Source organism: Lonchura striata, chromosome 5, assembly GCF_046129695.1.
Source record: "Lonchura striata isolate bLonStr1 chromosome 5, bLonStr1.mat, whole genome shotgun sequence".
Taxonomy (NCBI): Eukaryota; Metazoa; Chordata; class Aves; order Passeriformes; family Estrildidae; genus Lonchura; species Lonchura striata.
Genome location: NC_134607.1, coordinates 32373848 through 32401768, shown reverse-complemented (window position 1 = coordinate 32401768; position 27921 = coordinate 32373848). Strand labels below are relative to the sequence as shown.

At 38.6% G+C, this 27921-nt stretch overlaps 1 protein-coding gene across 1 annotated transcript; it reads right to left on the bottom strand.

The window, feature by feature from the left end:
• Window positions 1-60: 60 nt before the first annotated feature.
• AASS (aminoadipate-semialdehyde synthase) lies at window positions 61-27529 on the bottom strand. Its single transcript, XM_021553459.2, has 24 exons — window positions 27488-27529; window positions 25416-25636; window positions 24180-24356; window positions 23466-23550; window positions 22659-22726; window positions 22405-22551; window positions 21439-21517; window positions 21220-21347; window positions 20900-21048; window positions 19631-19753; window positions 19369-19480; window positions 18786-18845; window positions 18625-18692; window positions 14849-14970; window positions 12681-12810; window positions 11714-11824; window positions 10355-10463; window positions 9838-9978; window positions 7802-7969; window positions 5563-5658; window positions 3826-3941; window positions 3564-3652; window positions 3063-3239; window positions 61-2624 (listed from the first exon to the last, which is right to left on the bottom strand). The coding sequence occupies exons 2-24, from the start codon at window positions 25626-25628 to the stop codon at window positions 2506-2508; spliced, it is 2787 nt and encodes a 928-aa protein (XP_021409134.2). The 5' UTR covers window positions 25629-25636; window positions 27488-27529; the 3' UTR covers window positions 61-2505.
• Window positions 27530-27921: the final 392 nt, after the last annotated feature.

The following is a 27921-nucleotide window of genomic DNA, read 5'->3' as shown; positions in this document are numbered from 1 at the left end:
CCCATTCAGGTACATCCCATTATTAGACTGTAGAGATGAAGAGATGACATGACAACAAAACAGAGGAGTTCAGGTTTATTTTTCAAGCAATCTCATGTATAAGATACAATCATCTTTCCAGTAATATACAAAAAGAACTGAGAAGTATAATCTTCATGCAAAAAGATGAGCAATAAATTCACTTGCGTCTAAGCATAGAAAACAAAATGCAGCCTTCCACTGGGAATTAGAAATGTATTCCAATATAAAATGTTTCAAAAATAGTAGCAGCATTTCTTGATGAAAACACTGCAGTTCTCATTCTTTAGTGCTCCAAAAATATTTGATATTTGTAAAAAAATCTGATTTTCATCCCATACTGCATTTCCAAGGCAGAAAAGCAAGTACGGTGCATGCGTATATATACAAGGAACAAGTCTGTGGTTGTGTATTTGTGGGCTAAGGAAGGGAACAGAGAATTCTCAAGTAAAATCCTGGTCTCACCAAGCACTGGACTGGAAGGGACCAGCAGGTACAAGTATAACTTAACCCTTAGTTGTAGGCCATTAATTTACTGGAGAGGGAGGAGGCAGCAGAGAGCAGAACATCATTGCAGTCTCCATCCTTAACCCAGCTGCATCTACCAGCCTGACAGCAAACCAACAGCCTGTAAGGTCAGTGGGAAGCTAAAGAACTTGGTAGAGACTGGATTTTGTGTAATATATGCATGAAACGGTAACAGAATCCAAATTTGACATTACATTATAAAAGCATTGGCTCAGTAGAAAAAGTCCTTCTCTTTCACAGTAACATCTGCCCGTCATTCTCCCTTCTCTCTTTGGCTCCTTTCACCTAACTGTCTAGCATCTGCACCTAACATCTAGGTGCGGATGCTACTTCATTGCACCTGCACAAAGAAAATCCAAATCCTGAGTAGCAAAACCTGAGCATCAAAACCTGAATTATTGCTATGCCGGCTTTTCCCACCATGCAAAACAACACCTGGAATTCCAGCTTCTTGGAACTGTGATTACAGCACTGGTTCTCAGGAAGGGAAAGGCTGTGTGTTTATCAGCAAAGGGCGTTTCTGAGCAAAGCTGAAAGCAGACAGCTTCCTGCATCAATATTCAGCTTTAGAAAAAGGAAGCTCTAGGCAGGTGCTTAGGTACCTGTGCAAATACAACCTGCCCGGATCATTACACCTCACAGATCTTACTGGTGAAGTCTAAGCCATGCTTAGAGTTGCAAGATGGTGTAGAAATCCCTAAGCAAAAGCCAGAGAAGCAGCCCTGAAATGAAAGGATGCAATTGGTGCTATGTTACAGAGAAGCTGCACTTGGGCTAAAGTTCAGTTGTGGACTGATGTGGCTAAACTTCAGCTAGAGCAGGGGTGACACATCTGACAGCACAGCATTCAGCAGCAAATGAGCTGGCAAACTCCATCAGGCTAAAGTGACACTGTATTGAGAGGTAGGCATAGGTTCCCAAGTGAACGCTTCAAAACCATGCTAGCAGAAGGACAGAAGCTAACTCAAAAAGTGGCAATTAAACCTCTAAAGCTAGTGCATTTCAAAGCTGCATGTACTGCACAAAGTATTCCCTTTGTAACAGTACTTAACCTCGATGAGGCACACAGTGTAAGTGGGAAGAGTAAACATGTCATTTGGAGCATCTTCTAAGCACAGTAACTGTGTTGTATTTCAGATTGCTCTTCCTAGCTGCAGAGCTAAATGTTAATGTGGTCTCGCCACAGCACATGGCAACACGTAACAGCAGGTATTTCAATATATTGAAACCAGTTTCTACTTTGTAACAAGAGAGGGTATGGGGGGAAGCTTGCTTTAAGTTTCCTTCCTCCTCCAATTAATTTATATTTGCATTCATTATAAAGTGGTGAAAAATATTAAGATCTAGGTTTCAAATATTTAAGAACTGAACATTTTCAAGATTTAACACAATCTTATTTGCTAGTAGTACAGAATTTCTAATCTATTTTTTGCATATTGTTATTGTGAAAATAGTAATGAATACTGCTAAAGTGAAAGGGACAACCAGACTTAAAATTTAAGTATCATGTTCATCTCCATTTTTCTGAAAAATTATTTTTACCACATGAGCAATCAAACTTCATCAATGGAGTTCATTATCCAAACTTTTCCACCACAAAATAATCCACTAATATATTTTTCTTTCAGTTTAAATTTGTTGCAATAATAACCATATACACTTAGAAGATAAACTCTAATAACAAAAAAAAACCCTTCTGAGGTATTTTAGAGAAGATATAAGGAAAGGACTGATTGATGCTGAAACATGTACATGAAAGCTTAACCATTTTAAGAGGAAAATATTACAATCTGTGAGTATTGATAGTTTCTACATCATGCCTGGTGGCAGGTTTTACAGAAGGCAACATTTGCATATGAAATGGCAGGTGCTGCCTTTAGCTGGTCCAAACTGAGATTCTAAAAGGGGAGGTGGGGGAACCAAAAAAAGCCAAAACCTGATTAAATCCACTGCTTTCAGTTACTGTTTGATAATGCTGCGAGTACTGTAAATAATGCCTTCTGCCTGAACACGTTCAAGTATTGGCACATAAACATTCTTTGTCAAAGGTATGACCATGCCTTTGGCAGTTATTTCACCTGAAATAAAGGCATTAAAAAAACAGTGTTAGTGCTCTACCGGGTTTATTTGAGAAAGCTTTGGTAGCTGCACAGTGGGGTTTTTGTGGAGGTTGCTGTGCTGAACACAGCCAGATCGAGGTGCAGGGAACTGCTGAGTCATTCAGCTCTGTTGCACAATCAATTATAATTTATTATGCTAAAGGTTTTCTCTACACTAGTGTAACATTTCATATTAAATGACTTAAAAATCTTTGTGGATTAAGCAGTAAATTAAGAGTTGTCACTGAACATCAAAATATGCAGATTAAAAATTCCTGTAAAGAAGACAGGAAGAGTCTGACAAATTAAAAAAAAATATACATAAATATACTTAAGAGACACTATATAGTTACTTTCTACAGGCAAGAAGATAAAGAGGATTGAAATACTGTTACTGAAGTTGGAATAGCCACTTACCATCTAAAACCATTTTAGCAGCAATAGCTGTGGGGTATCCTACTGTTTTAGCCATTGCAGAATATCCTTTGTTATCCCCATAGACAACCAGATCAATAAATTTGTCTTCCAAATGGCCAGAAGGATGCCTGAGACCTATTTCACTTCTCATGACAATCATATCTCTCTCTCCAGTGCCTAAGAGAAAAGCACACAAACTATTCATTACTTGTATTTCAGTCACATCAAGATGAGGTTCCTGAAGGCCAGGCACATACACAACATGTATATCAGGGAAGTGACTGAAGGCAAGGACTATTAAGGAGGACAGAACACCAAGATCAAATTAAAAGTGTAACAGGAAAATAAACTGATAAACTGGGGAAGTAGGGAACATCACAATACATTGAAAAACCTATCATGAATGTTTATTAATGAAGGTGAGCAAACTAATCCAATTAAAGCTTATAAAAGATACTGCCTTGTTCCATTCAAATCCATGAAAAAGAATTTTTCACATACCAAAGGGCAGCTTTATCTCCATGTGCTTTGCAAGAGCCCCTACAATGGAATCTGCTGCTGGAACCGGTTCATCTCCCAATAAACCTAACCTGGCAGAAAAAATGAGGAAGTCTTACATCATTGTCTATCAGCAGTTTGATCTCAGTTTTTTAACTTCCAGTTGCTCACCATACCACTTTAACAGTCTTGAAACAAAATGGCTAGAATTGCAAACATTTATTTGTTTAATGTTTAAACTTTCAAAATCATTGGAACATTTTACCATTCCACTGCTTCCAGCTGACTTTTGTCCTTCTCCAGTTTGCTAAATACAGCTTCTTTAAGAACATGGTGCTCAGCAGGTGACTTAATTCCAACCAGTTTGCACATGAGCTCTTTCTGTTTGAAAATAAAACAGGTTCATGAAGGCCTGACATCTGCTCCCACTCCATCTCAATCAATGTTTTGAGAACCAACTATTCTACTAAGATCAGTTAAAATCCAGGACTTCTGAGAAGACAGCTTATGTGTACTGGCAAAGTGAGAAAGTTTGAGAATTTTAATCACAACAGATGAAAATAGGGTTTATCTTTTCCTAAAAGACTTTGTACCCCACCCCTCCATTGCTTCCCCCCCATATTTTAGTCTTACCCCTTCCTATGTCAGCAAATAAAGAACATAGAAACCTGCATGAACAAGGAACACTAGGAGACTATTAGGATGAAAGAGAAGCCACCTGGGGACTGACAGAGTGAAAATTTAGAGATAGGATATCGTGCAGTTGGTCTAGAAATAGAGAATGTCCCTTTCAAAAGGGAGGAAACAGACCAATAAGATGAACAAGGCACTGGCAATCCTGTGAGTGTTACCAGAGATTTCTCGTTATACTTGTGCATATCTGAATGCCATTTTGTGCCACCTAGACGCTAATTATTGCTTGCTTCATTCACAGCAAGGAGGATAATAAAAAGAACTATGAGCAAGATACGGAATAAGCAGGAACTTCAGAGTCTACAAGCTCATGTTAGCCTTTCTCTTCTATTTCCCTGACAGAGTAGATAAAGACGTAAAAACATTGCTAAAAATGTTTGCAGTGAGAATAATGAGTTTATAGATATTTTACAGATTACATAACACTGTATATTTATTCATTGAGGCTAGAGGAACTGGAAAGTCTAGCCATCTTTGCAAAGAAAACTTGAAAATATCAACTCTAAAATTGAAAGTAGACAAAAAATTATCTCAAAATTAAAAAAAAAAAATAAAAAAAAAAGTAATTCTCATATGGCCACCCAAAAACTCCTGGAGTTTGCTCATCTTCCCAATACTATATGTTAGTCAAAGACAAGCAAGGATGTGGCCTTTTCACCTTCTGTTTTCTTGGTTCTGAGAACACTCAAGACATTCTCCAGCTCTTTCCACCCCATACTGAAATATGAAATACCCTGTTTGTCCACAGAGACAACAAAAATGTTGACGATCATATATAACAGCAGCACATCAGAGTCATGTCTTGGCTGAGATAAAGATGAAGTAAGGCACCCAAAGTCAAGACAGAAAATCTGCATAACAGAAGACCTAAAAAATGTTTGAGAGAATTTTAATAGAAAAAAAAATATACTCCTTTATGCACAATCTGTTACTTCTTGATGCCCTGAAAAATACTTCTACACTGAAGATCATGAGCCAGTAACAATATGGACACTGCAAACTCAAACCACTCAGGATTAGACTGTGACTAACAAGAAACATAAGACAATTCATAAAAATATGGCCATGGCTTTGTCTAGCTGAGGCCTGAAAGCCTCCAATGTCAGACACTCCAGAATCTGTCAGGGAACCTGTTCCAGTACCTTATTCCATTCCTGCTGAAGAAAGTTTTCCTAATTTCCAGGGGGAAAAAAAAATCAAATATCAGGATGCAATACAAGATTCTCATTGCTAAGTACACCCAAGCCTAGCAATAAGAAAACAATCAATAAAACAGAGGAAAGAAGACAGAGTAAGCAGAGTAACTCACCCAGGTTAGAGGCGGTGTAGTGGAGCTTAGCAAAGGATAAGGATCTGGGTTAATTAATCCTAATTTAACAAAGCCCCCCATAGTTCTGGAGTATCCCTGAAATAAAAGAATAACACCATTAAATATATTAATCTCTTGAAATTGAGGTATTTCTCCTTGGTTTGAATGCAGTGATAGACATAACCATAATTATTCTCTTGGGAATCCATCCATAATAATCTGATACCAGTGAGGTTACTGCCACTGAGCAGTGTTTTGCCCAACCCCTCTCCACCCTTCCCCACTTTTCAATCCTTTTTTTTTAATGGCTTATTCTCCCATGGCAAGTACCATTGGTGCTGAGATCAAAGGGCTCAGCTGGCCAGCACTAGCTGAAATCCCAGCCCATCACTGCAGGGTTGTATCAGCCAGCTGGCCCATAAACAAACTCCTAAATGCACAGAGCACAATGCTGAACTCTGCTCATCCAGTTTCACACCACTGGGATTGTGTGGACATCACATAGGCTGCTTTTAAAGGTAAGAATCCTGTGTGCTTATTTCTCGTCTTCAGGAATATCAGACAGACAAAGCAGTAGAATGGTTTAAAAGGAACTGCAAATGTTGCATTAGGCTGCACAGTAAAAGAAGTCTCAACTGATTTCTGCTTACTTTTATTTGTATCCCATTAACATTCCCACACAGCTGCTGGATACCTCAGAGCACTTACATGCAAGTGACTAGAAACACAAAAAAAAAAAGCAGAATGGAGGAAATAAAGCACCCTGAAAGAAGACTAATTAAATTAGGCATCATTCATTAGGAGCACTAGGTTATCAGCTCAGATGGCCTTGCAGTGAGATCCTTCTGTGTGACACCTCTTCTTAAATTGACTCCATTAGCTATCTAAACTTAATTTCTAAAAGGCACTTTTAGGAGACTATTACCTCCTCAGCGAACAGATTGGCTTCTGCTCTGCAGCACAGCAGCTCGTGCAAAGGGCCAACACTAACTTCTGTCCTGCCCAGCACTCTGTGCTGGCATGTCAGTACCATGCAGGTAGAGGTATGGGAACCCTTCCCCACAACCCTACCAACACCAGCCCAGCCCAAAGTACTGGCTCTGCTGTGGGGGTTAAGGAAACAGCCCCAGCCACAGGAACAGCATTCTTGCAGCACACTGACATCCACTTGGCATGTCACCCTGACAATTTTGCAGGTTCCTTGTGCTTAGCACATACAAAACAATAAAGTTTTACCAGGTACCAAATGGAAGAGATTATCATATTAGGATTCGTATGAGATACGCAGCTCCCACATATTTTTACAATCTCTTCTGAAAAAGAGATTGTATCTAGAGTGACAGAAAGAGAGATATTGTAATTTATAACCCTTTTTTTCCCCCCATACTGGCCTTCCTTCTTCCATGCCTTTATCTAAGCAAGCTTACTTCCTAGAAATACAGAAAAAATCCTGTTGTATTTTAACAGAGGAATTAAGACAAAAAGGACATGCAACTTCCTCAGGCTATGGACAAATAACAATAACTTAAACCCTAGCATAAACATTAACATACATAATACAACATCTATAAAAGCTTTTTCAAACCTTCAGTATGGTTCTAGGTTTATTCCTTTTTAATATTGACTGAAAAAAAAAAATTAAAAATAAAATCTGACAGAAAAACATCAAAACGTTTTAATTCTGTTTTGGACATCTAACAAATTAAAGGAAAAGACTCGATCCGTTAGAAGGAAAACACATTTATCTCTTAACATTTTATTTTGCTGACCAAAATTATAAGGATTCTCAAATTTTAGATTTCTAGTTACTTAATAAAAAACTTTCTCTGATGGAAAATCATAATTTTCTGTAAGATTTTTACATTATGTTTTTCATGGGAATATAAGAAAACAGAATTATTTATTTTTTAAAATTTTCTATTGATCTGACAACAGATACAGAGCCAGAATAAAAAGAGAAAACACAGACTATGCAAGACAACTGAACAACTGTATAAAACAAATAAAATATTTTCCATTTTGCAACAAATACCTGTTAAATACACCTAACCCTAACCCTACATTTAAAAAATAAAAGATAACTGCTTTCAAATGTCTCCCAGCTGGGATAATGGGAAGCTCATAAACAGCAAGTGCAGGCCTATAAAAGGCTAAGTTTTAAATATGCATTTTCATTGAAATTACAACATTCATCTCTTGAGAAAAACAATAATTACTAATAATAACACCAACAACTTACTTTATATCTTAAGGTGCCTCTCAGTAAAGTGTGAGCTGTCTGAATACCATATGGCTCAGCATATTTTGTACTGTCTCTGTTAGGAAAACCTTCAAGGTTTAATCCTGGGAAAAAATCCATTGGTTTAACAGAATCCAGTAGCGCTCCTCCAGGTGGAATATTGATAATCTAAAGTTTGTGAAAGAACAGCAAATATTTTTGTGCAGTTGTATTCAACTTATTTTAGAACAGAAAAGATAAAGTATGCTCAAAACCAGGAAAAACATGTTTGGCATTCAAGTGCAAACAAAGGCCCAATCCAAATAAAGCAGTTACCCAAGCTATCTAATCATATCTGGTGCAGGAAGAGCATGCAATGTGTCAGGCATCAAAGGGCTAAAACAAGCCCCGTCCTTCTCACACACAGTCAATTCCTGCTGCATTTATATTAAAATAGCAGGTTCCCATTTAACTTACATTAATGTCATTTTGGAGCATGTCTTTAACTACACCAGTGTAATGGGAGACTCTATCCATGAGCTCCCTGCTTTTTGGTCAAATAATTTATCTTGTTTAGGTTTCGTTTGGTGTTTTTTATGTGGGGGAGAAAGCAGACATAAACAGAATGATGGATGTTTGTTCCTTTTTTTTTTTAAAGATTAAAGTAAATCAAGTGATATCATATGGATATAAAATTACTGCCCATGTGTATCTTTACTTGAAACTACAAATCACCATGGAAGGAAAAAAAAGAATAAAAAAAGGTGACTAGTTCTCTTACCACTCCAAACCACAGCCTTGAATCCTACTTTCTTCAAGCAGTTAAAGCCCAGATCTGCTATGCAGCATCAACACAAACTCATTTTCTGACTTCTTTGCAAAGGGACAAGGTTTACTTATAGAAGAAATATTAAAGCAGTGAAGCCTGCAGCACTGCCAAAATATATTGTTGTGTTTGCCAGGCAAGACAGGTATGTGCAACAATCCTACACAATGGTCAAAGACATAAGTGGTAAGGAGGAAAAATTACAGAATTTACTGACAGGCTCATCTAGTGCTCGAATAATGACTCATTCATATGCATGATCTAATTTTTCCTAGCAATGGGTAAACAAGATTGGAAATAAATTAGAAATATTTTAACATTTACAAGAATCCTTTTCATCTGAAACTTATATTTCATTGCTTTTTAAATAATGATCCAACATACAATTCCTGCATTTATCCTGTCTTACTTCCATAAAAACAGTAGAGCACCAAAATGTCATAAAACATAAAAGATTATATTACAAAATATTTCTAAGTTTTGCAGATCAAAGAGTTTTATGTAACTAGCTAAACTTTACAGTGGTTATACAAAGCAGTCTCCTTGACAACTGCAGTAAATACTCTGAGCAAGTGACTGTGGAAATAGTGCTGGAAAGCAGAAATGTGATAATGGCTTGCAATAGCTTTGAACAAATCAATTACAATGTTTACATAAAACAGAAGCAGTGACATTTGCGAGGTTAATCTAATGACTCCTGCACAAACAGCAAAACAGAGCTTCTATAAAATAGACCAAAAAGCATTTCACAAAACCCACTCAGTGGCTTATTGGTATTACACATTGCACCAAAACAGACAGGAATCAAGAGTTCTACTATGCATTGTGCAAGTACAAAATAAAGCTGTTTGATTTTTCAAGACAACTAGACAGACAAGCATTCTCACCTTTGTTTCACAGGACCAAAGATAGGACAATTAAATAGGAAAGGCAATACCCAGCAGGAATGGAAGTTGAACCCAGAAAAAACAACTCCAAATCCAGTGCTTTAATCTTTAGAATAAATTCCTTCCTGGCAATCAGTTTCCACATAGTAAGTAAGAATTAAGCTAGTAGCAGCTAGGTATCATCATGCTCCAAAACATAGGACTAAGTGATTTATGCAACTTGCTTAGGTAACTGACTGCCACTGCCTTGAAAGTAAACAACATCTTACAAGTCCCAGTTCCTTCCTTAGCCAAATACCATGGGTTTTGTCTGGTTTTAAATGAAAATGTTCCCATTACTTCACCTCTCCATCTTTTAGATACGTAGCAGACTGAACTGTATTCAGCAACACTCCTTGTGGACTCCAGCTGAACTTGTACCTCAGGGGATTGTCAGAGTGCTCCGGAGCTGGTAGGCCACCGCAGAAAGAAGTGTACGATACAACCTGTCAGATTTATCCACAGGAAAGAAACAGTGAAGAGAAGACAGATCAGGATGCACAGAGATCTAGCCATCAGTTCTTAAAATTTCTGTTTCTGTTATCCCCCAATTGGGCCAGATGAGAAGGATCTACAGTGGGGAGGGGAAAACTACAGCCCTGCTGGTAAAGGAGAGGAAGCCAAAAGATACACTGGAGCAAAGCCATCTTAGTTGATGGTCTCACCAAGTGAATTAGTAGCTATGAAATTCAAAGCATCAGAAAAAGTAAAATGTCCAGAGTCTGTTACACATCAGTGACATGCTCAAAACCTGCATGGTGTTAAAAGAACAACTTTACTAACATAATCTTGGCAGAACTACGCACTACCTGCTAACCTTACCGAAGCACCAACTTCTTTCGCCTTGTCAATACATTCCATCGCCAACATGTGATCAAGACCAGGATCCAAGCCCATTTCACTGACAACTGTAATACCAGCAGCTTCTACACTAAAAATAACAGAAACACAGTGCCATCAGAATATTCACTGGCCTTTTATTCCATACATCTGTCCCATCTGCCCAGTGAACCTTCACCAACACAGCAAATTCTGGGCTCTGCTGCAGCTTGTGGGAATAAAGAAACAAAAGCAGATATTAAACTGGAAAAGTGACAACCATCTAAGAACCTTCTAACTTTAGTTTCTCTTCCTTTTCTGCACCCAAGTGCTGGTAGAAAAAAATTTTCTACCAGCTATTCCATATCCCACAGTCTTCTGGACAATGCTATAATGCAGGAAGGTGGTAATGCAGAAAGCAGCACAGAGCTAGTCATAATGGTCCTAAAGAGCTCCTACAAGGAAGAGAGACTAAAATGCCTTCTTTCTAAAATTATAAGCATCTGGGTTTTTTTTTCCAAATAAACGCCTACAGTCCCAAAGGAGTTCACTTATCACCTCAGATTTATTTTATTTTCAACATCAGTTTGCCTTTTGACAAATGAGAAGTGTCCTCTTTAATTTTTTTTTCCCTGAGAGCATGCTATATTTTCAATAGGAATGGTAGGAGAGGCCCCTAAATATCCCTCACTTTCTGCAACACTGATTCTCTACCAGTCTAGCTTTTTCTATTTTATCTTTTGTAAAGACACAGCATGTACAATTCTTCACTTGAAGGCACTTCAGATTTTCCAAAACTGCGACTCAGAGGAAGCTCCATGCTCAAAACAACTTACAAGCATATAGTAAGTAGGACAACAGAAACATTAGTTAGAGTTATCACCAATTTGAAAATTCTACAGTGTGTGTATCCAAAAGAAGAGCATGAAGGAAGAGATTACTGTAGATACAATAAGCCAAAATGAGTTTTTGTTAATGGAAGGCAAAGGATGACAAACAAGTTTGCTGGTAGAATACAACAGCACAGCTACTCAGATTGAATATCAGCCCAGTTCAAACATCTTAACAAGTCTGAGGAAAGAGGAAAAGGCACATTAACATGAAATAGGATGACAAAGACAGAAAAATACATTCCATTATTTAGAGCATTAGTCTAACCAGGTTGGGGTATGCACATATTGCTCCACTCTGCGACATGCACCTTTGGGAAAGTTACTTGGTCCTCCATCACAGAAAGAGAAGCAGAAATAATTCAGAAAGCAGTAATTCACAATAAGTGTTGCAGGTGTAACAGACTGCAAAATATTCAGATAATGCACTAAAGAAGAAGCAACACCAGGGAGCTGCTACTTCCACACCTACCTCCCCTGAAGTTCTTTCATGGCTGGTGTTAAGTAGCTGGCTGTTACCAAGTTCACTTTGTTGTCAATACATTTCTTAGCAACAAAAGGATGTGCTGAATAAGGCAGCAAACTACAAAGAAAGGAGAATCACGCAACATCAAAATTCAACCAGTTACTTATCCTGTCACTGGAAGGACACTCAAATGTCTTTTGAATGCCTACAAAAGAGCTCAAGTAATAGCTCAAAAAAAGTCATACTTGCCTTGCCCTGAGCAGTTCCATACCTCTGAAAGTGAAACACTACCCTATCAGGATGGCATTGTTGTATGTACTCAGAACAGGGCATTGAACAATAGAGAAGTCATTCTTGAGGCAGCATCTTTTGTCACACATCTCTGTGAACCACAAACCACTGACTTCTTTCTGAAGACATTTTCTAAACAAGCATGCTGGAAGTTTAGAAGATGTAAAACTGCAAAACTGTCCTTGAGAAAGCTTGCACTACAAAGATCTTGGTGAACTACTTTGTAAAAAGCACGCTCTAAGTGGAATGGAAACAACATTCATGACAGCTGTGGCAAAAGAAACAAAATGGCAAGGACTATGGAGGTCCTTCCTTGTATCAATATCTGGAATGAGTTCTTTCTTAATGGGATATTCTGAAGAAATTACCAAGATACCAGAAATTTGTCTCCTCTTGTGAACAAGAAAATTTGATCCCAGGGACACATAAGCTTGTGGATGCAATTGGCCCTTCCTTTAACAAGGAAATCCACCTAACTGGTGAAAATTTCTGAAGAAGTCAAAACCCCTTTTAAAGTTCTGATGCCCCGCTACATGAAGAGGAAGCAGCTAGTTCCACAAATACGACCCCACTTCTTGGCCATTTAAAAAAAAGTTTATGTGTTGATTTAGGTCAATCAACTAGGAGAAAGAAGCAGCATGACTTAGGGTTGAGCCTATCATGTTTCACACAGAAATCTGACCTGATCACAAGGTCGTGTTCTTTCACCAAAGAGGACAGCTTCTCCTCATGCTTAAGGACATCCATATGAACTGGAGTAACATTTCTGTACTTCTTTGTCAGTTGTTCAAGTTGCTCCTTCATGACAGATACTGTTTTAAAAGTAAAACAATAAACTGTTACCTATAGATGAAGCTAAATCTAAAGGATACCCATGTATAATTGTGCCATATTTCCCAAAGAAAAACAGTTGCATGCATGTTTTCCTTCACTAACAGTTGAAGAAAAATCAGGCATTTGGTAAACAAATGTGTTCAGAAAGACTTCCTCGATCCCTCATTTCCACATGTTTAAAAAGAAATATTTTTAAACTCTCTTTCAATACACTTTAACAGAATCCTATTTACAATCAAGAATAGCTTAATACCTTAAAGCAAAAAACAATTCACATCAATAACCATTTTTAACATGACAAAGATAGAAACATTAAGCTTTAGCTTAGGTCAAGTGTGAGTAAAAGGTTCAAACTTACTACTTTTAATACTTATGACTTAATCCTCTCAATCCCAAATACCATATTATAACTAAATGGGATAAATCCAGTCTCTGCCTTCCTTCACTTAACTACCATTATAAAGAAAGCAGAACTGAAAGAGATCCACAATAACATCACCAGCACTTACCATTATAAGGAAATCAGAACTAAAAAAGAGAACAATGGTAACACAACCAGTATTAGCTATATCTGACTAATTTCCTTTCCCAGCTCACCATGCTGCCAGCACAAACCAGAGAACACAGCCAGGAAAAAGGAACAGTGAAAGAAGGCAGCAGGCAGGGCACAAGCTTGTGGAGAATTAAAAGCATCTGTGCCTCTGAGTCCCTTATGGCCCTTCCACAGTCAGTGGGATATAAACATTACCAGAAGGTTCTCTATACCCTACAAATCAAATTGTGCTGAGGGAAAAGAGCTAGGCAAAATCATCTACAAATTCAAACTAAAAAAAAAGTTGAATACATGAAGGTTTCCTAATTAAAGTTTTCATCAACTGGATTTAACAGTACAAAACCAAACATGGCACTGTGACGTGCATTTTGTTTTCTGCACCTATTTGCCTGCTGTCAAATATTAAACAACTAATATCTTCACGTGTCTTTCTTTCAGTGAGTGTGTGCTGTAGAAACTGCATGTTTTTAAGCTACCCAGATAGGAGGCTATGTTTGTTCATTGCCTGGCAAAACAGATCTTCCAGTTCACCTGGTTTCCCTTCCTGCTACTGCACTCCAGGGAGTGGATGCAACCTCTGTAGTCACAAGGGGATGGGCACTGCACATGGCTGTAATCCTTTCCTCTGCACTGCCTCAGGCACTGCTCATAACTACGGTGCAGCTTTCCTAGATTTCCCCTCTTCTTCCTAGTAAATCTTTTCCCAGGGGTTAAAAATACTATGGTTATCACCATGAAGGGTAGCAAAAGCAGTCAAATATGAAAGTAGCATGAAGAAAAAAGAAATCAGTGCAATAACAACAACAATCAAATTGTTGTTGTTCTAAGGGAAGTTCTGCTGTAAGTTCTAAGGGAAACAACTTTCCAGCAAAGTATCTTTCATGCAATAAGGCAATAAAGCCTGATTTTTAAATCTAAAGTCCCAGAATAAGGGTAAAGTCATCATTAAGGGTACAGAAAAGGATTATTGAGTTGCCTAGCCTGAAATATGCTACAGATAAAACCAAAATAGAGGAATAAATAAGTAGGAAATTGGTGCTCATGGGAAAGTCAGGGTCTGAAGTTTTACCACCAAGACAGTCGTTATATGAAAAGCAGTTACTTCACTCATACAGATGTCTATAAAAACATTTTCATATTCTTGTTGTGTGAGGCTGAAAACACAGCCAAAGACCAACAAAGTAACTGACTACCTACAAAACCAATACTGACCCCAAAGCAGGTTAGAAGGAAAAATACTTCTACTTAACCTACAGGTTACACATGCAAAGAGTTAACTTTTAACTTGGCTGTGTCATTTTAAAGTCAATTACTTAAATTCAAAATGCTCACAAAGTTACAAAATCCTTTTCTGCTGTGCATAATATCAAAGGTTTCCTTTATCTCTTTTCAGAACCACATCCATTTATTATTTATGGGAAGGGTAAGAGATAATACTGTAATAAAAACAAATTCTTACATACCAACTGTGATGTCAACACTGGAATCTCTAGTGAGATATTCAAGCACAGGGCCAGAAACATAGCCAGATCCCAGCAACAAAACCCTCTTCTCATCACTCATCTTCAGTGACTGAGCCTGTTCCCTAGAAGGTGTTACAGACAAAATTAAAAATTGCACAGAAGAAAACTGTAAGCTGCCAGGGTTAACAGAAGAAGTATGTTTTAGTAAGTCTACAAACCAAGAGCTCTAGTCAGACCGAGAGTCAGGTTCCTAGCAGGAATCTACCTGATCCAGGACTATCTAGTCTAGTACTGCTTCCACTCTTCTGCTGCATAACTTCTAGGTTTTTTCCTCTAACAAAAACATGGTCAAATCTGTCAACATTCCCACTGTTTCTCTGATTTCTTCTAGCTGTTCATCAAAACTTTCCTCAGTTGTATTTTTCCCAATGGCCAAATTACTGTAACCTGACAACTTGAGGGCTACCAATGTCATGTTGGGCAGTCAGAAAGGGATTCCAGACTCTGTATTATTTATTTACACTTTTATTATTTATTTACAATTTATTGTGTAAATTATACTAAGTTCGTATTAGTTGATAACAGGAACATGATAGTTAATAAAAGTCAAATAAAAGTTAATGCCCAGCCAAGAAATCATCATTGCAGACAAAGACTCAGATTTGATAACCATCACAAGCAGATCTCTTGTTGTATAACATATATTCACATCAGATTTTGCATTTCTTTCTGTCAACCAGAATAATGCATTCAGCAGTTGTTTAAATATGCTCTCAGAAATTCATAAATCATAACAGAATACATATTTTGGTTGTTTATAATTAGTTTTCCTTTTAACTTTCTTTTTTGCTTAAATTTGCTTTAAGTTGTAAAATCAGGATTGTGCAACTGTCTAACATATGACTACATAGATAAAAATTATTTAGCAAAAGAAAAAATTCTTAAAGCCCTTCTTACTTTTTAAGAAAGCTGTTCACTGCCCTACTGTTCAAGCTAATTATTGGAGTTTGGGGTTTGGCTTTTCTTATCCCATACCCTGAACATAAATTTCAACAAATAGGTAGGACTTTCAAAGATACAACCTCATGGGAATCTTCATAAGCATATAAGTAAGATCCTCAGTTTCCCCTTTGTCCACTAAGAGTTTATACCAGCATTGCAGATTATGCCTCAGAAAGAATCCTGACCTTTAGCTGACAAGATGATGTCCATTGTGCTGAAACCTGCTGACCATAGAAGAGGACCAACCATATGTCTGCTAAATAATATTTGGTTCAGATGTTTTTGAGGCTTCTCATGGCAGCCAAAAATAAATATTTTGATTGTGTTTTTTCATTTCAAAAATGGCCATAACAATGATAGATGATGTAGAAGCCTGCTAGAGCAACATCTAACAGCAAAAAAAAAAACAGAGCACTATTGCCCAACCTAAAGCATGGCAGGAAGTATCTATCTACATTTAGGGGCACAAAGCCTCAAATAATACCACTGAAAAACTACTGTGAATGAAGAGAGTTAAATCAATACTAAACACATCTATATCATATGTCTGCAGCACATTCCAGCCTACTGTAACAGTACTGTAAAGCCTGAATTACTCTTCAAAATTTCAATATTCCATCCTACTTTCCTCCTATTTCAAAGCCTTTTTTAAAGTTATTATTTTCAGGTAATTAAATCTGAAAGGTATGTTCCAATGTATCTATTCTCTAATCTAAATTATTACTAGAGATTACTGTAAATTTTGACCTTCATAAAAGTTTTACAGATTTTATTTTAAAAAATCATTATTTAATAAATTCACAGAAATTCTCCCAAGCCCATCATATTCTTTCATATTGCAAAATCCAAGGATGGTCCTCCTCTTCATCCTTCCTGAGCTTCCAGAACTGTACTATTTTGGGCAGAGAAAGAGAAGAATTCCTCTCCACGCTTTAGGGAACAGAAGTGGTAGGTAGCTTGGAGCACTGATGAAGGAGAAAGTTTTATATGAAAGCTGGATTTTGCAATTTAACTTGTCATATTTACTAAAACTTTTCTAGGGTATAGAACAAAGTCACACTGGAATCAAATTCAGCATGTTTACTTTAGGACAAGCAAAAACAAGAGCTGCCAAATGACCCAGCGAGCATGAGAACAGAATCTACACAGCTCCAGATTATGCCTATTCTCTATAAATGAGTTTTAATAATTCAGTTATAAGTAACATCTACATTGTTAATGTGATGTGCCTTTGCAGCTGTGGGTGAGAAACCAGTAAGAGTTAAGAAGCAAGTAAGGGTGCAAAGATGCAGATGAGTTTGTTTGGTAAATCTAATGGCACCCAAGACAGTTCAGCTCAGACAGTCTGGCTGTCGTATGTCTGAAATGTTCACTGACTTGAAGGAGTATTAGCAATTACTCCAAATAGAACCCTCAGAAACTAAACTGGATGTGGCATAATACTTTTCTAAAGTGGAAACAAGCCACATAATTCCTATAGCACCTGAACAAGAGCACATCTCTATCTAAACCATCACACACTAAGCAGTAAAACTCCTCTTTCATTTGCATCACCTCTGAAGTTTGCAAAATAAAGAAGGATATTGTTAGCATGTCCTGCTTTTCTGAGAGCAAAGTGAATGACACTACTGAACAAAAGAACACCATATGCAGCACAATGATCTGAGGAAATATCAAAAATCTACCCAAAAAACCACCCTTGGAAATGAAGTCTCCAGCTTCTCATGGTAGTTCACAAAAAGACCATGCAAGTGATTATGGAGGAAGCTAAAAAAATATCAGGTCCTTGCACTGTGTGAGGAATAAAAAAATTTGTTATTGAGACAGCCTCTTGAAGGGGTCTATCAAAGAGCACAGAACAAAAATCACTATGAGCTGAAGCCTCTGAGAAGCAAATAGCACATTACTTAGTGTGAAAAATTCACCTATATTTCATCATGCACAAGTTCATAAAGTCCCAAAGAAAATTGTAGAGGTTTGACATGCAGAAATCAACACACTGTTTTTAGTGCATAGTGCACGTAGCGCTTATAGTCAGACCAATTCAAATTTTTATAAGATGTACAGTGTAGCTGTCACTGACCATGAACATGAACCCACTTATTGTGAAACTAACATTTTTCATATGTAAACTATAGATATTTGTTAATGGTAAGGGGGCAAGGGGAATGGAAGGGATGTGCAGGTTATTTATACTTTTTTTAGCTTAAGTCATTCTAGGCTACCACTGGCACATAACTGCTGTGACAGGGTGTGGATGAAGTGGTAGCTGAAGTTGTAGGTGCATGATAATAACAAAAAGTCTGAGAGTCCCAGAGTCTCCTCAATACATCCAGTCACAGAACAATGCTACACAGCACAGCACTTGTGCCATACAAGAACTAACTAGATCCAAGGAATATTTGAGAGCCTTTTGCTTTCAGCCATTCCTTTCAGATGACTGTATGTTACATCCTTTTCAAAAGGGCAAGGAGTAACAGAGTAAATCTAGCATGTGGCTGTTTTCTGCCTCTGGTAAAACAGTTTTCATAATCCAAGACAGAGAGAAATAACCACTTTCTCAACTTCAATATAAGTTACTGAGAACACATGTTAATGATTTAGGCAATGTGCATAAAGAAATAAGATCATCAACCTAGAAGACATTTAGACACAGTGTAGTGTAGATGCATTCCACTAAGACACAAGAATAAATTAATATAAAAGGGGAGACAGAATGCAGACAGGGTGGCTTTGTAAATCCTTAATCAGTAAACTTTAAGAGCCTACATTACCTGCTCTCTCTCAGTTTCTGGATATATTGATACTTAGATGTCAGGGAGCCATTGGATGCAATCACTGCCTAGAAATATATGAAACGGATTTTGAGGCCTTTTTGTGTCTGTATGTTTCAAAGCAGGAGAAGACAAGAGGGGTGCAAAATTGCAAAACTTACATCTTGAACAACAGGTGAATAATTCTGTTTTTCAAAAGGTTCTGAGCCTTCTGATAACAGCTGTGGAGATAAGTTATTTAAAATCAGGTCATTTTATTAACAAATATTTCTCAAAGTAAAACATTAAGATTTTAAGCAACATTTAAATGAATGCAACAATACCAATATCTTGTATATTTGAAATATTTCTGGCTGCAATCAGCATCACTGACTTTTAGGAAAATACAGGAATTCAAACAGCAGTCTGACTATGAGGGATTGCTGAGTACCCAAGAAAATGAGATATTTACATCTGGTGCAGGGTCCAGAAGCAATAAACTATCTGCCAGAGCCCGTTTTCTGCCTACAGAAAGTGTTCTTGACAAATCCGTAAGACATCCAGGTCACTCATGTCTCATTCATATGTTTCCTTTTCAAAGGATTCCCTCAAGACTTCAAAAACTTTTTCCTTTTTTTGAAGTACAAAGTCAGTTATGTTCTACAGCAGATTACTTTTGAATGTTTACAGGAGACCAGAAAAGCAACAAACAAACAGACCAAATTCTGAGCCTTTTACCTTATTTTTGGACACATAGGATCTTACCATCTCTTCAATATAAGGGAAAAGCATATCCCCAAAGTACTCTGTTGCTTCTATAGGAAGCTGAGCTGGAAGATTGTCAATGGAACACATCAGAATCCCTGAGCCTTCAACACTGAAAGAGAGAATACAGCTCTGCTAAACTATTTCTTAGCACCTGAAAGGTACCAACTTTCCGAAGTGTTATAAATGCATTATTTTTTCAATATAATGTTTCACTCTACAAGTTGCAATGGAAAACAGTACAAAGTAAGGGCTCTCCCACCTGTCATGAGTAATATGCTGGTCAGCATCATACATACAAAATGGGCTGTCAATTGTAGTACACTCAGTCATAAATTCTATAGATCCTCCAGTATCTGCTGAAATGTCACATATGGCCAGAAGTCTAAAGAAGTTAAAATAAAAAGACAGTAGACTAGAGCATTATACAAACTACTAAGAAACACAAGTATAAAAGGTCACAAGTGAACAGAAAATAAAAGAAATGTGAGAAGATCTATGCGCCTTGTAGCCTACTTCATCTCAACCAATTTAGAAGTCTACAAAGCACAAAAAATGGTATCCAGAAATATAATGGAAATTTGGGCCTATTGTAGTCATCAGGTTTGCATCCCTACCAACAGCATCCAATTTCATGGAAAGACTGGCAGAATCCCTTCACCCATTATCTTTTCTTTCTGTGCCCTGTATTTCCAACATCCCCCATTCATTTTCTATCTACTAATTCCGTCAGGTCATGCCTATGCAGTCCTGCATTAAACTAACTTCCCATCCTAAAGGGAAGCCTAAAGAAGCAGCTGCCTCCTAGCAGTTCAAAGATAGCAGGTGCAGGTGGAGCATTTATTAGCCTAATGCATAACCTCTGGCTCTACTGAAGGTTAACTCTTCAACTCTTTATTTGTCATGTGAGAGAAAGAAAGGTGTCAAGAGCTGGCAGACAAGAGACAAAAAAACTGATTCCTCACAAGGATGTATTTTCATGTCCTCCCCAGTCCATGACAGGGCTATTAGAGAAAGGGTAGCTCCCATCCTCACTGAAAGGAGACTAACCCTTGATTTGCACCCCACATTATATCCTTAAAATTATTCACTACTTGCTGCAGAAATAAGAGGTGCTAAGGAACAATTATTGAACTTGTACATGCCAAATAACAGGCTAGGAAGAACTTTCCCTAAAATTCTGCTCAGGCATAGAAACTTCTACCAATACTGGTGCAGCGGGTACATTCCCAGATATCACACTTTGATTTTCATACAGAATCCAATGCAAACAAGTGGCAGAACTAACTCTGCAGAAAGACAGCTGATACCTGTTAATGATTTCTACTGTGATGTTTTCAAAAACAAACTGTGAAAACAAGACTGCAAAGCACAAAAGAACATAAGCAAAATCAATGGGGCACTGTAAAACATGCCATAGGAACAATGTAAAATAAACAGAATAATTTACTATATACTGTGGTGAAACTGCCTAACATTACAAGTTAATCATTGTGCTGCAAAATTGTTACAGGTGAAATGAGTGTCTTACCTGTGTGGTAATTCAGGACAGCCATCTATTGCACCAGTAGCAGGTTTAACTGGCACCAGCAGCTTCTGAGCATCCTGTCGACACAACAAGCGAGGACTATTTTGTTCCCAGTATATGCCATTAATTAAACAAGTTGTGTAGGGTGCAATCTGCAAAGAAAGTTACAGATGCCTGATGTTTTTACCTAGTAATTTAAGGAGCTGAAAGTACCTGGTCTAGCATTTAAGTTAATGCTCTCTCAAATTACGAATATGCAAAAGTGTAGTAAGTACAAACACTCTGTGGAAAACCTTTCCTGAAAGAATAGAAGAGATGCTCACATCAATGTGAAAGCGCGAAATGTAATTTTCTGGATGTTTATCATAGTCTACTGGATCATACAGTCCATCATGTTTCCTTATGAGATGATGGTGACGACTTAACACTGTTCCATAGACTTTCCTGAGGTCTGAAGTTAAAAAAAAAAAAAAAACTTCTTATACTTGGACAAAACGGGCTTCAGAGTTTCAGTGTTTTTAATCACTGCTGTCACTGCATACCTCCAGATCTGGAAACTTCCTTTAACTCATGTGGTTCCACAAATTCATATGGGAGAGCACTGAACATTTCTTGAGCACCCTGAAATCATGAAGTAGTATTTAGAATAAGTAGACCATAAATGTAATGTAACACTGCTCATTTGGTGTTTGAAAACAAATATAAAATGCCACATGCAATTTGACAGCCCTGCCAGAGAACATCTCCAGAGATGTAGACATTGTTTCATATGTAACCCTGCTTACCCAAAACTAAGTAGCTTGGGCATTATGTGCAAGGAATTTACATCATTCCCCACTACTGCAGAATGCCTAAAACACAATCCAATGCCTGGTTCTTATATCTAATGGCTGAGCTGGGTGGCCTCAACTCAGCCACAAGAGGGTTTTGCTGCTGCTCTGAGGAGCAGTTTCTCTTTAGGAAAGATCCCTGAAGCCACTCCCCATCAACCAGGCTGTTCTAAAGACCAAGAACTACAAGATGACCTCGCCAATGAGCTGTGATCACAACCAGATTTTCAGACACACCATCCTTTTGGCTAGAAAAACATTTATGCAGGCAGTGACTTCACTTTATAGCTGGAGCCTTGTTAACTGATCTTTGTTGCCAAAACCAGGAGTAAGTATTTTCCCTATGTCACAGAAAATAGCCCTGAAGTCAAGCACTTGTAAACCAAGCCATTGATATCCACAGATAAAAACTCAGCAGGTGTTGGAAAAAATAATTTTTTCCCCCATACTTTAATGGAGTGATAAATTTACTTTGTGAGCACAGAGTAAACAGTGGGGAGAGAAGGGGAGAGAAATCATGCAGGTTGCAAAAGAGAGCGAAGCAGTAAGATTTAATCCATGTTCATTGATAAGAAGTTAGCAAAATGAACCCATCAACCCATTTAACCTGACAGAGATCAAATGCCAAGAATTTCTATTAACAATTATATAGCATTTCATTTTGAAGACAATTCTTACCTTAGAAACATTACCAGTGCCTGTAAACACAAATGTTAAAGGCCCCACTGACTTTGGCATCAGTCCCAGTGAAATTTCATATCCAGCATCCCGTACTGCCTGCACAGCCTGACTGCTATTCCTGTAGTTATGTGCCATCCCAATGTGCTGAAATCAAAAGCACAGACCAATCAATATATTCTCCATATTCAAATACAGATAACTAGCAGATGCCAAGATGTTATTTAGAAAAATACATGCACACATACTCTTACCATGAAGGGAGTGTGATGACCCAGAGCTAGAAACCGCAAACCCAATCCATGTAGAATGTTGATCATTCCTGTTGTTAAAAAAAAAAAATAGAAAATTGGAACATCAGTCTTAATTACAAATATGCAGAGTTAGAAACTGCAGAGACTGACTGAAGCCTCAAATCATCCCAGATATTTTCCCATGTTTTTATAATAATACTTTACTTCTAAAGAAAGTTTACAGAAAACCAGAGAAGGAAAAATTTAATAGCATTCCATGACCTTAAACTTGCTTTTAGCCCATTATGTATTTAGGCACCATTTAATATTTAGATATCCTTTTATGAGGTGTATCCACATCACCGGATTCCAAAGAAGGAAATAAAAGAGTCTCCTAAAGAAACAGTGTTAAAGTTCACTTCACTAGAAGGAAATGAGAACCATGCCACAAAAGAATCAGATTAAATGCATTACAGTGACAAACAGATGTTGTTCAAGCTCTCGGGACTGACAGCAGCTTTTTTTTATCAAAATCCTAATCTGTTGATCTCTTGATATCTAGTCTGCTCCAGATAGTTCAATGGACAAACAGGACTTCAAGACAACAGCATAAAATATTAGATTTGTCAGGAATCCACATGACTATTTGACATGTCGTCTCATGAAAGTAGGAGGCACAAACCAGAATGGAAAAAGGCTGTTAAAAGTAAGAATTCAAAATGCAGTTAAAAACACATGTGCAGGCCTCAACTTTCAGGAAGGACAGACAACCAGAAGTATTATAGGAAGTCACTTGTTGCAAGCCTGCCTTTACTTTATACACTATACCTGCTACACCAGCCCACTTTCCAAAGGCCACAACTCGCATTCCTTTATGATCAACCATTTTTTCATAGTCAAACAGTCGAATTTCCTGAAAACACACAGCAAACTGAGTATTAAAATTTTCAGTGAATGCAGTCTGTGGCACGTTGTTCTCCCAGGAACTACCTTTTCACTGCCTTTGTCATTCTTCGTTGATAGAGCCTGATAGGTTTATATATCATAACAAGAATAAAGCATAAAAATAAAAACGTAACAGTTGCACTGAATCTTTGTTTGGAAGAGTCTCTGCACTGTCCATGCCCTCTTTGCACAGACCTCCCCAATGTGCCACTCCAGCTGCTGCAGGCCCATTCACATCCTCTGCCAAGAGGCTGCTCATTTCAGTGTGAATTGGCTCCTTCCTCTGAAATGGCCAAATGCACTCCAGCTTACTAACTTTCCAACAACTCTTCTTCAAGAGACTCTCTTGAGCACACCAGGCTCACAACGTACCCGTCTCATGCACTTGAAGAGAGTAACACTGCAAACACAAGATCTTCTGAGCAAGAAATACTCAGTTTCAGGAAAGGATGCTGAAAACTGTCCTCGTTAGCCAACTACAAGTACATGTGCTGGAAGTAACAATACTAAGCAGCAAGCTTTTCATCACACTTAAGCATTAAGTTCAGTTTCCATCCCATGTTAACTAACAATGACCTTCAATATGACATAATTTACCTGTCTTAAAATCTCATCCAAAAGGGGCATGTTTGCCTCTTGGGCTTTAATAGTGTGAGAGAAGAAGGCATAGTTCTTTTTAGGGATTAATTTGTCCTCTGGAGGTCTCTTCACACCTATTATCAGAGAAGCCTCAGAAATATCTTCTTGAATAATGGCACCTGCTTTGACATACTCCTACAAAAGAGAAAAATCAAAGAAAAATTTTCTGTGTATTTTCTTATTCAGATCTCAGCATAATAGCAACTAGAACAGAGTAAAAATAAATAATTCTACCAAGCAGAAACAAGTTACTGCATGTGATACATTCACAAAATTCTTTGATAAAGAGGTATCAAGTATCAAATTGAATTATCATGCTATTATCCTAATATATGAGGCCAAATTATAATTATGTGTTAGTAAATACTTCATCTTAAATTTACAGACTACAAAAAGGATATTTTACTAAATTTGAAGTATCCTGCAGTATTGCAATAATGAACAGTTCTTTGCAAGGTGTTCAAATACATGGAAATATAAATTAGAGAAATATAAATATGAAAAATTCAAGAATTTGAAGACTGATAACATGTGATTTTATAAACTTTTATAAGCTCAAGTCCAAGCTGAAGAGCAATTTCTAAGGAAATGCAAAAGTATGATCTCCACTTTGATGCATATGTGCAAGTAGTCACTAATTCCCTACTTTTGTTCCAATTTTCATCTGTTTTCTCAGTTATCTTACAGCAGAGTATTACTGCTGCTACAAAAAATTGTAAAAGCTCTCTGTCCTGAAGCTCACAGCATTAAAAAAAAACCTCCTCATTTCACATGAGGAGTAGGATTGAAGCAAGAGTGGAATTCACCAGATTCATCTTTCCTGTTCTGTATAAAAGTACAGGTTTTTTTAGAATTCTTGTCTTCTCACAAACAGAAGACAAAAGCACCGATGTTAAAGAAATTCCCAAGTTTCTACTTCAAGACAACCTAGAACTTCTAGGGAGAGTGATGACAGGACATGTAATTAATAAAAACAACTCCAAAAACCCACCATGGTACCAATATTACATTAAAAGGCTAAGCAAACTATTCCTTTTCCTTTCCATTAGCACAACTACTCATTTAGCAACAAGATTTACACATTTCTGGGTGTTTTATATCTTTCCTCATGAATGGCCTTTGAATATTATTTTTTCTGTACTATGGTTAACAACTGCACTATGATTTTGCTTGTGTCTCAAAACTGGTCCTTACCTTTTCATGGATGGCTCTTCGGTTTGACGGCTGCACCAAGACCTTGTATCCCATCTTTGTCAACTCCTTAACATGCTTTGGTGCTAGAGGTGCTCTTCTTTCCCATGCATTGACATCTTCCCTCCTGATTGCCAGCACAGACTTATGGTGATACCAACACTTAGCATGGTGGAACACACACCTACCGTTTGTGTGGCTAAAGGCACGGAGCATGGTAAAGCCTGATGGCAGCAAAGACAAAGTAATAAAACAATGCAGGTACATATATGGTTCAGACATTGTTTGTGCAAAATTCTGGTCTCCTTTAGCATCTGCTGTAAAACACAAACCAGATTCTTCATTCTCTAGTTATACCCTACTGTTGTGAGACATGAATTCAGTTTCAGTGAATTTTGTTGCATCTTGGTCTGATGAGGTGATCTTATACACAAATTTTCAATTGTAATAATTGTTTTGATTACTTCAAAGGAAGGCTTTTAATGTGTTCTATGCAGCTAGTTTTTAACTACAGAGCTTAAAAAGAATTCTGGAAACTTGTATTTTTCAATTATATTCATTTGCCACCATAAATGAGGCAAAGACCATCAAAACTTGCATCAAGAACAGTCAGAACTAACAAATACACAGAAAGAAAGCATAACACAGGCTGTATGGCAAACTAACAAACACACAGAAAGAAAGCATAACACAGGCTGTATGGCAGGCAGTTGAATAAAAGAGAAAACCCAGCACTAAATATTTTTATGTAACTAATGCATACACAGGCCAAAAATGGAAGATAAGGTCAAGACCTCAAGATCTTAACTACTGAGTAGCAGTAAGCATATGTGTGACCAGGAGCAACAGGTTTTCACCCAAATATGAATTTTCTGCAAAATGGAAAAGCTTCACTATAACAGACTCCCACTGCAGAGGAAAACCCCTTTATCTTCTATCTCATCCTCTTCACTCCCAGTGAATCCTACATGCCACTGCTTATTTCTGTAGGGGAACAGCCAGGTCCAGTATCAAGTATCCAGGAGCCTAAGACTTTCAGATACTTGCAATTAAAAGATATGAATCTCAGAGATAGGCTTCAAAAATGTGAACTTTGTTTCCAACACAATTTTAACTGATAATACCTGAATGTCTGTATCTGAATCATTTGGAAAATCCGGTTTGTCCTCATACCTCAAACTAGTAAAATTTCTATATACCTCAAGACTTCAGAGGTCCTGTTTAACTCCAGGCTTGCTGAAACAGAGGGACTAGCACACGAAGGACAGCATGAAGGGAAGCATACAGTCATCTACAACAGCTCCAAATGTGGTCTTCCTACCATAGCTACATTTGTCCACCAGCAAAGGTTACTGCACTGAAATTGGAGGTATTTTGATGTTTCTCTTCAGCATGCTAAGAGGGTTCTCAAAGCCCATAATGATCCCTCTCGAAAACCAGAAAGCCTTGTCACACCTTGTCACTATCTCTGCACACCAAGACATAACGATGAGAGCAGTTTGTAATAAAACACTGCACCTCATACCCAAGCCTGCAGTGAAGCAAATTTCCCTCACATACAGGGCTTGCACAAGGACAGCAGCGATATCTTCCAGCGAGAGTGCACTGGGATCGTGGGTGTCCGGCCAAGGAGCAAACAGTCGGGTGACCTCTGGCAGGTCAGAAGTTCGTCCGCATGCCTCCCTGTGTGTGCTCAGGCTCAGCCACAGCGATATCCCTATCCCATTGTAAAAGTGAAGCTAACTTCAGCATTCCAAGCGTGCAGCGCTGGGAACCCTCCCCGGCCCCCCCAGCACGCCGAGTGACTGCGGGGCCGCCACCGCGCCGGTCCCTCCTGGCCCGTGCTGGGAGCGGGTCACACCCCCGCGAGCATCACTGGGGCTGGGACGGTGCCAGGCAGCACAGCGAGCGGCCTCCCCCCGCGCGGGAGGGGAAAAACTCCTGGAGAGAGGCAGGGAAAGGCAGAGGGGCGGCGGCGGGCAGGGGGAGAAGTGGTGCGAGAGCGGGGCGCCGCGGCGGGAGCGCGGAGCGCAGCGCTCGCTGGTACCCGGAGCGCCGGGCAGCGCCGTACCTACCTCGGGCAGCGGGCAGCGGGCAGCGGCAGGCACGGCCGTGCGCCCCGGTCCCTCCTCCGGCCGAGGTCCGGCGGCGCCGCCGCCCCGCGCCGCAGCCAACCGCGGGCCGGCCGCGGGACACACCTCCCTGCCCGCCAATGGCGCGGCCGCCCCGCGCCCCCCGCTCCGCAGCGCCAGCGCTCCGCGGAAATGCGCCCAGGATGGCAATTGAGCGGGAAACAGCCCAGCAACCCAGCGGGGCGTGCGAGGAGGAGGCACTTGCCCGAAACTAATGCTCACCGGAGAGGAGATGACTTTCTTTGTCAAGAGCTGTCAGCTGTGAATATTCCTTGGGAGTTTGCCTTTAGCAGGCCAGGAGCCTTTCCAACGGAGATGTTCCAGAGATAACATACGTGTCCCTGTGTCCTCTTCTATGTTGCATGTTTTGCTTTGAC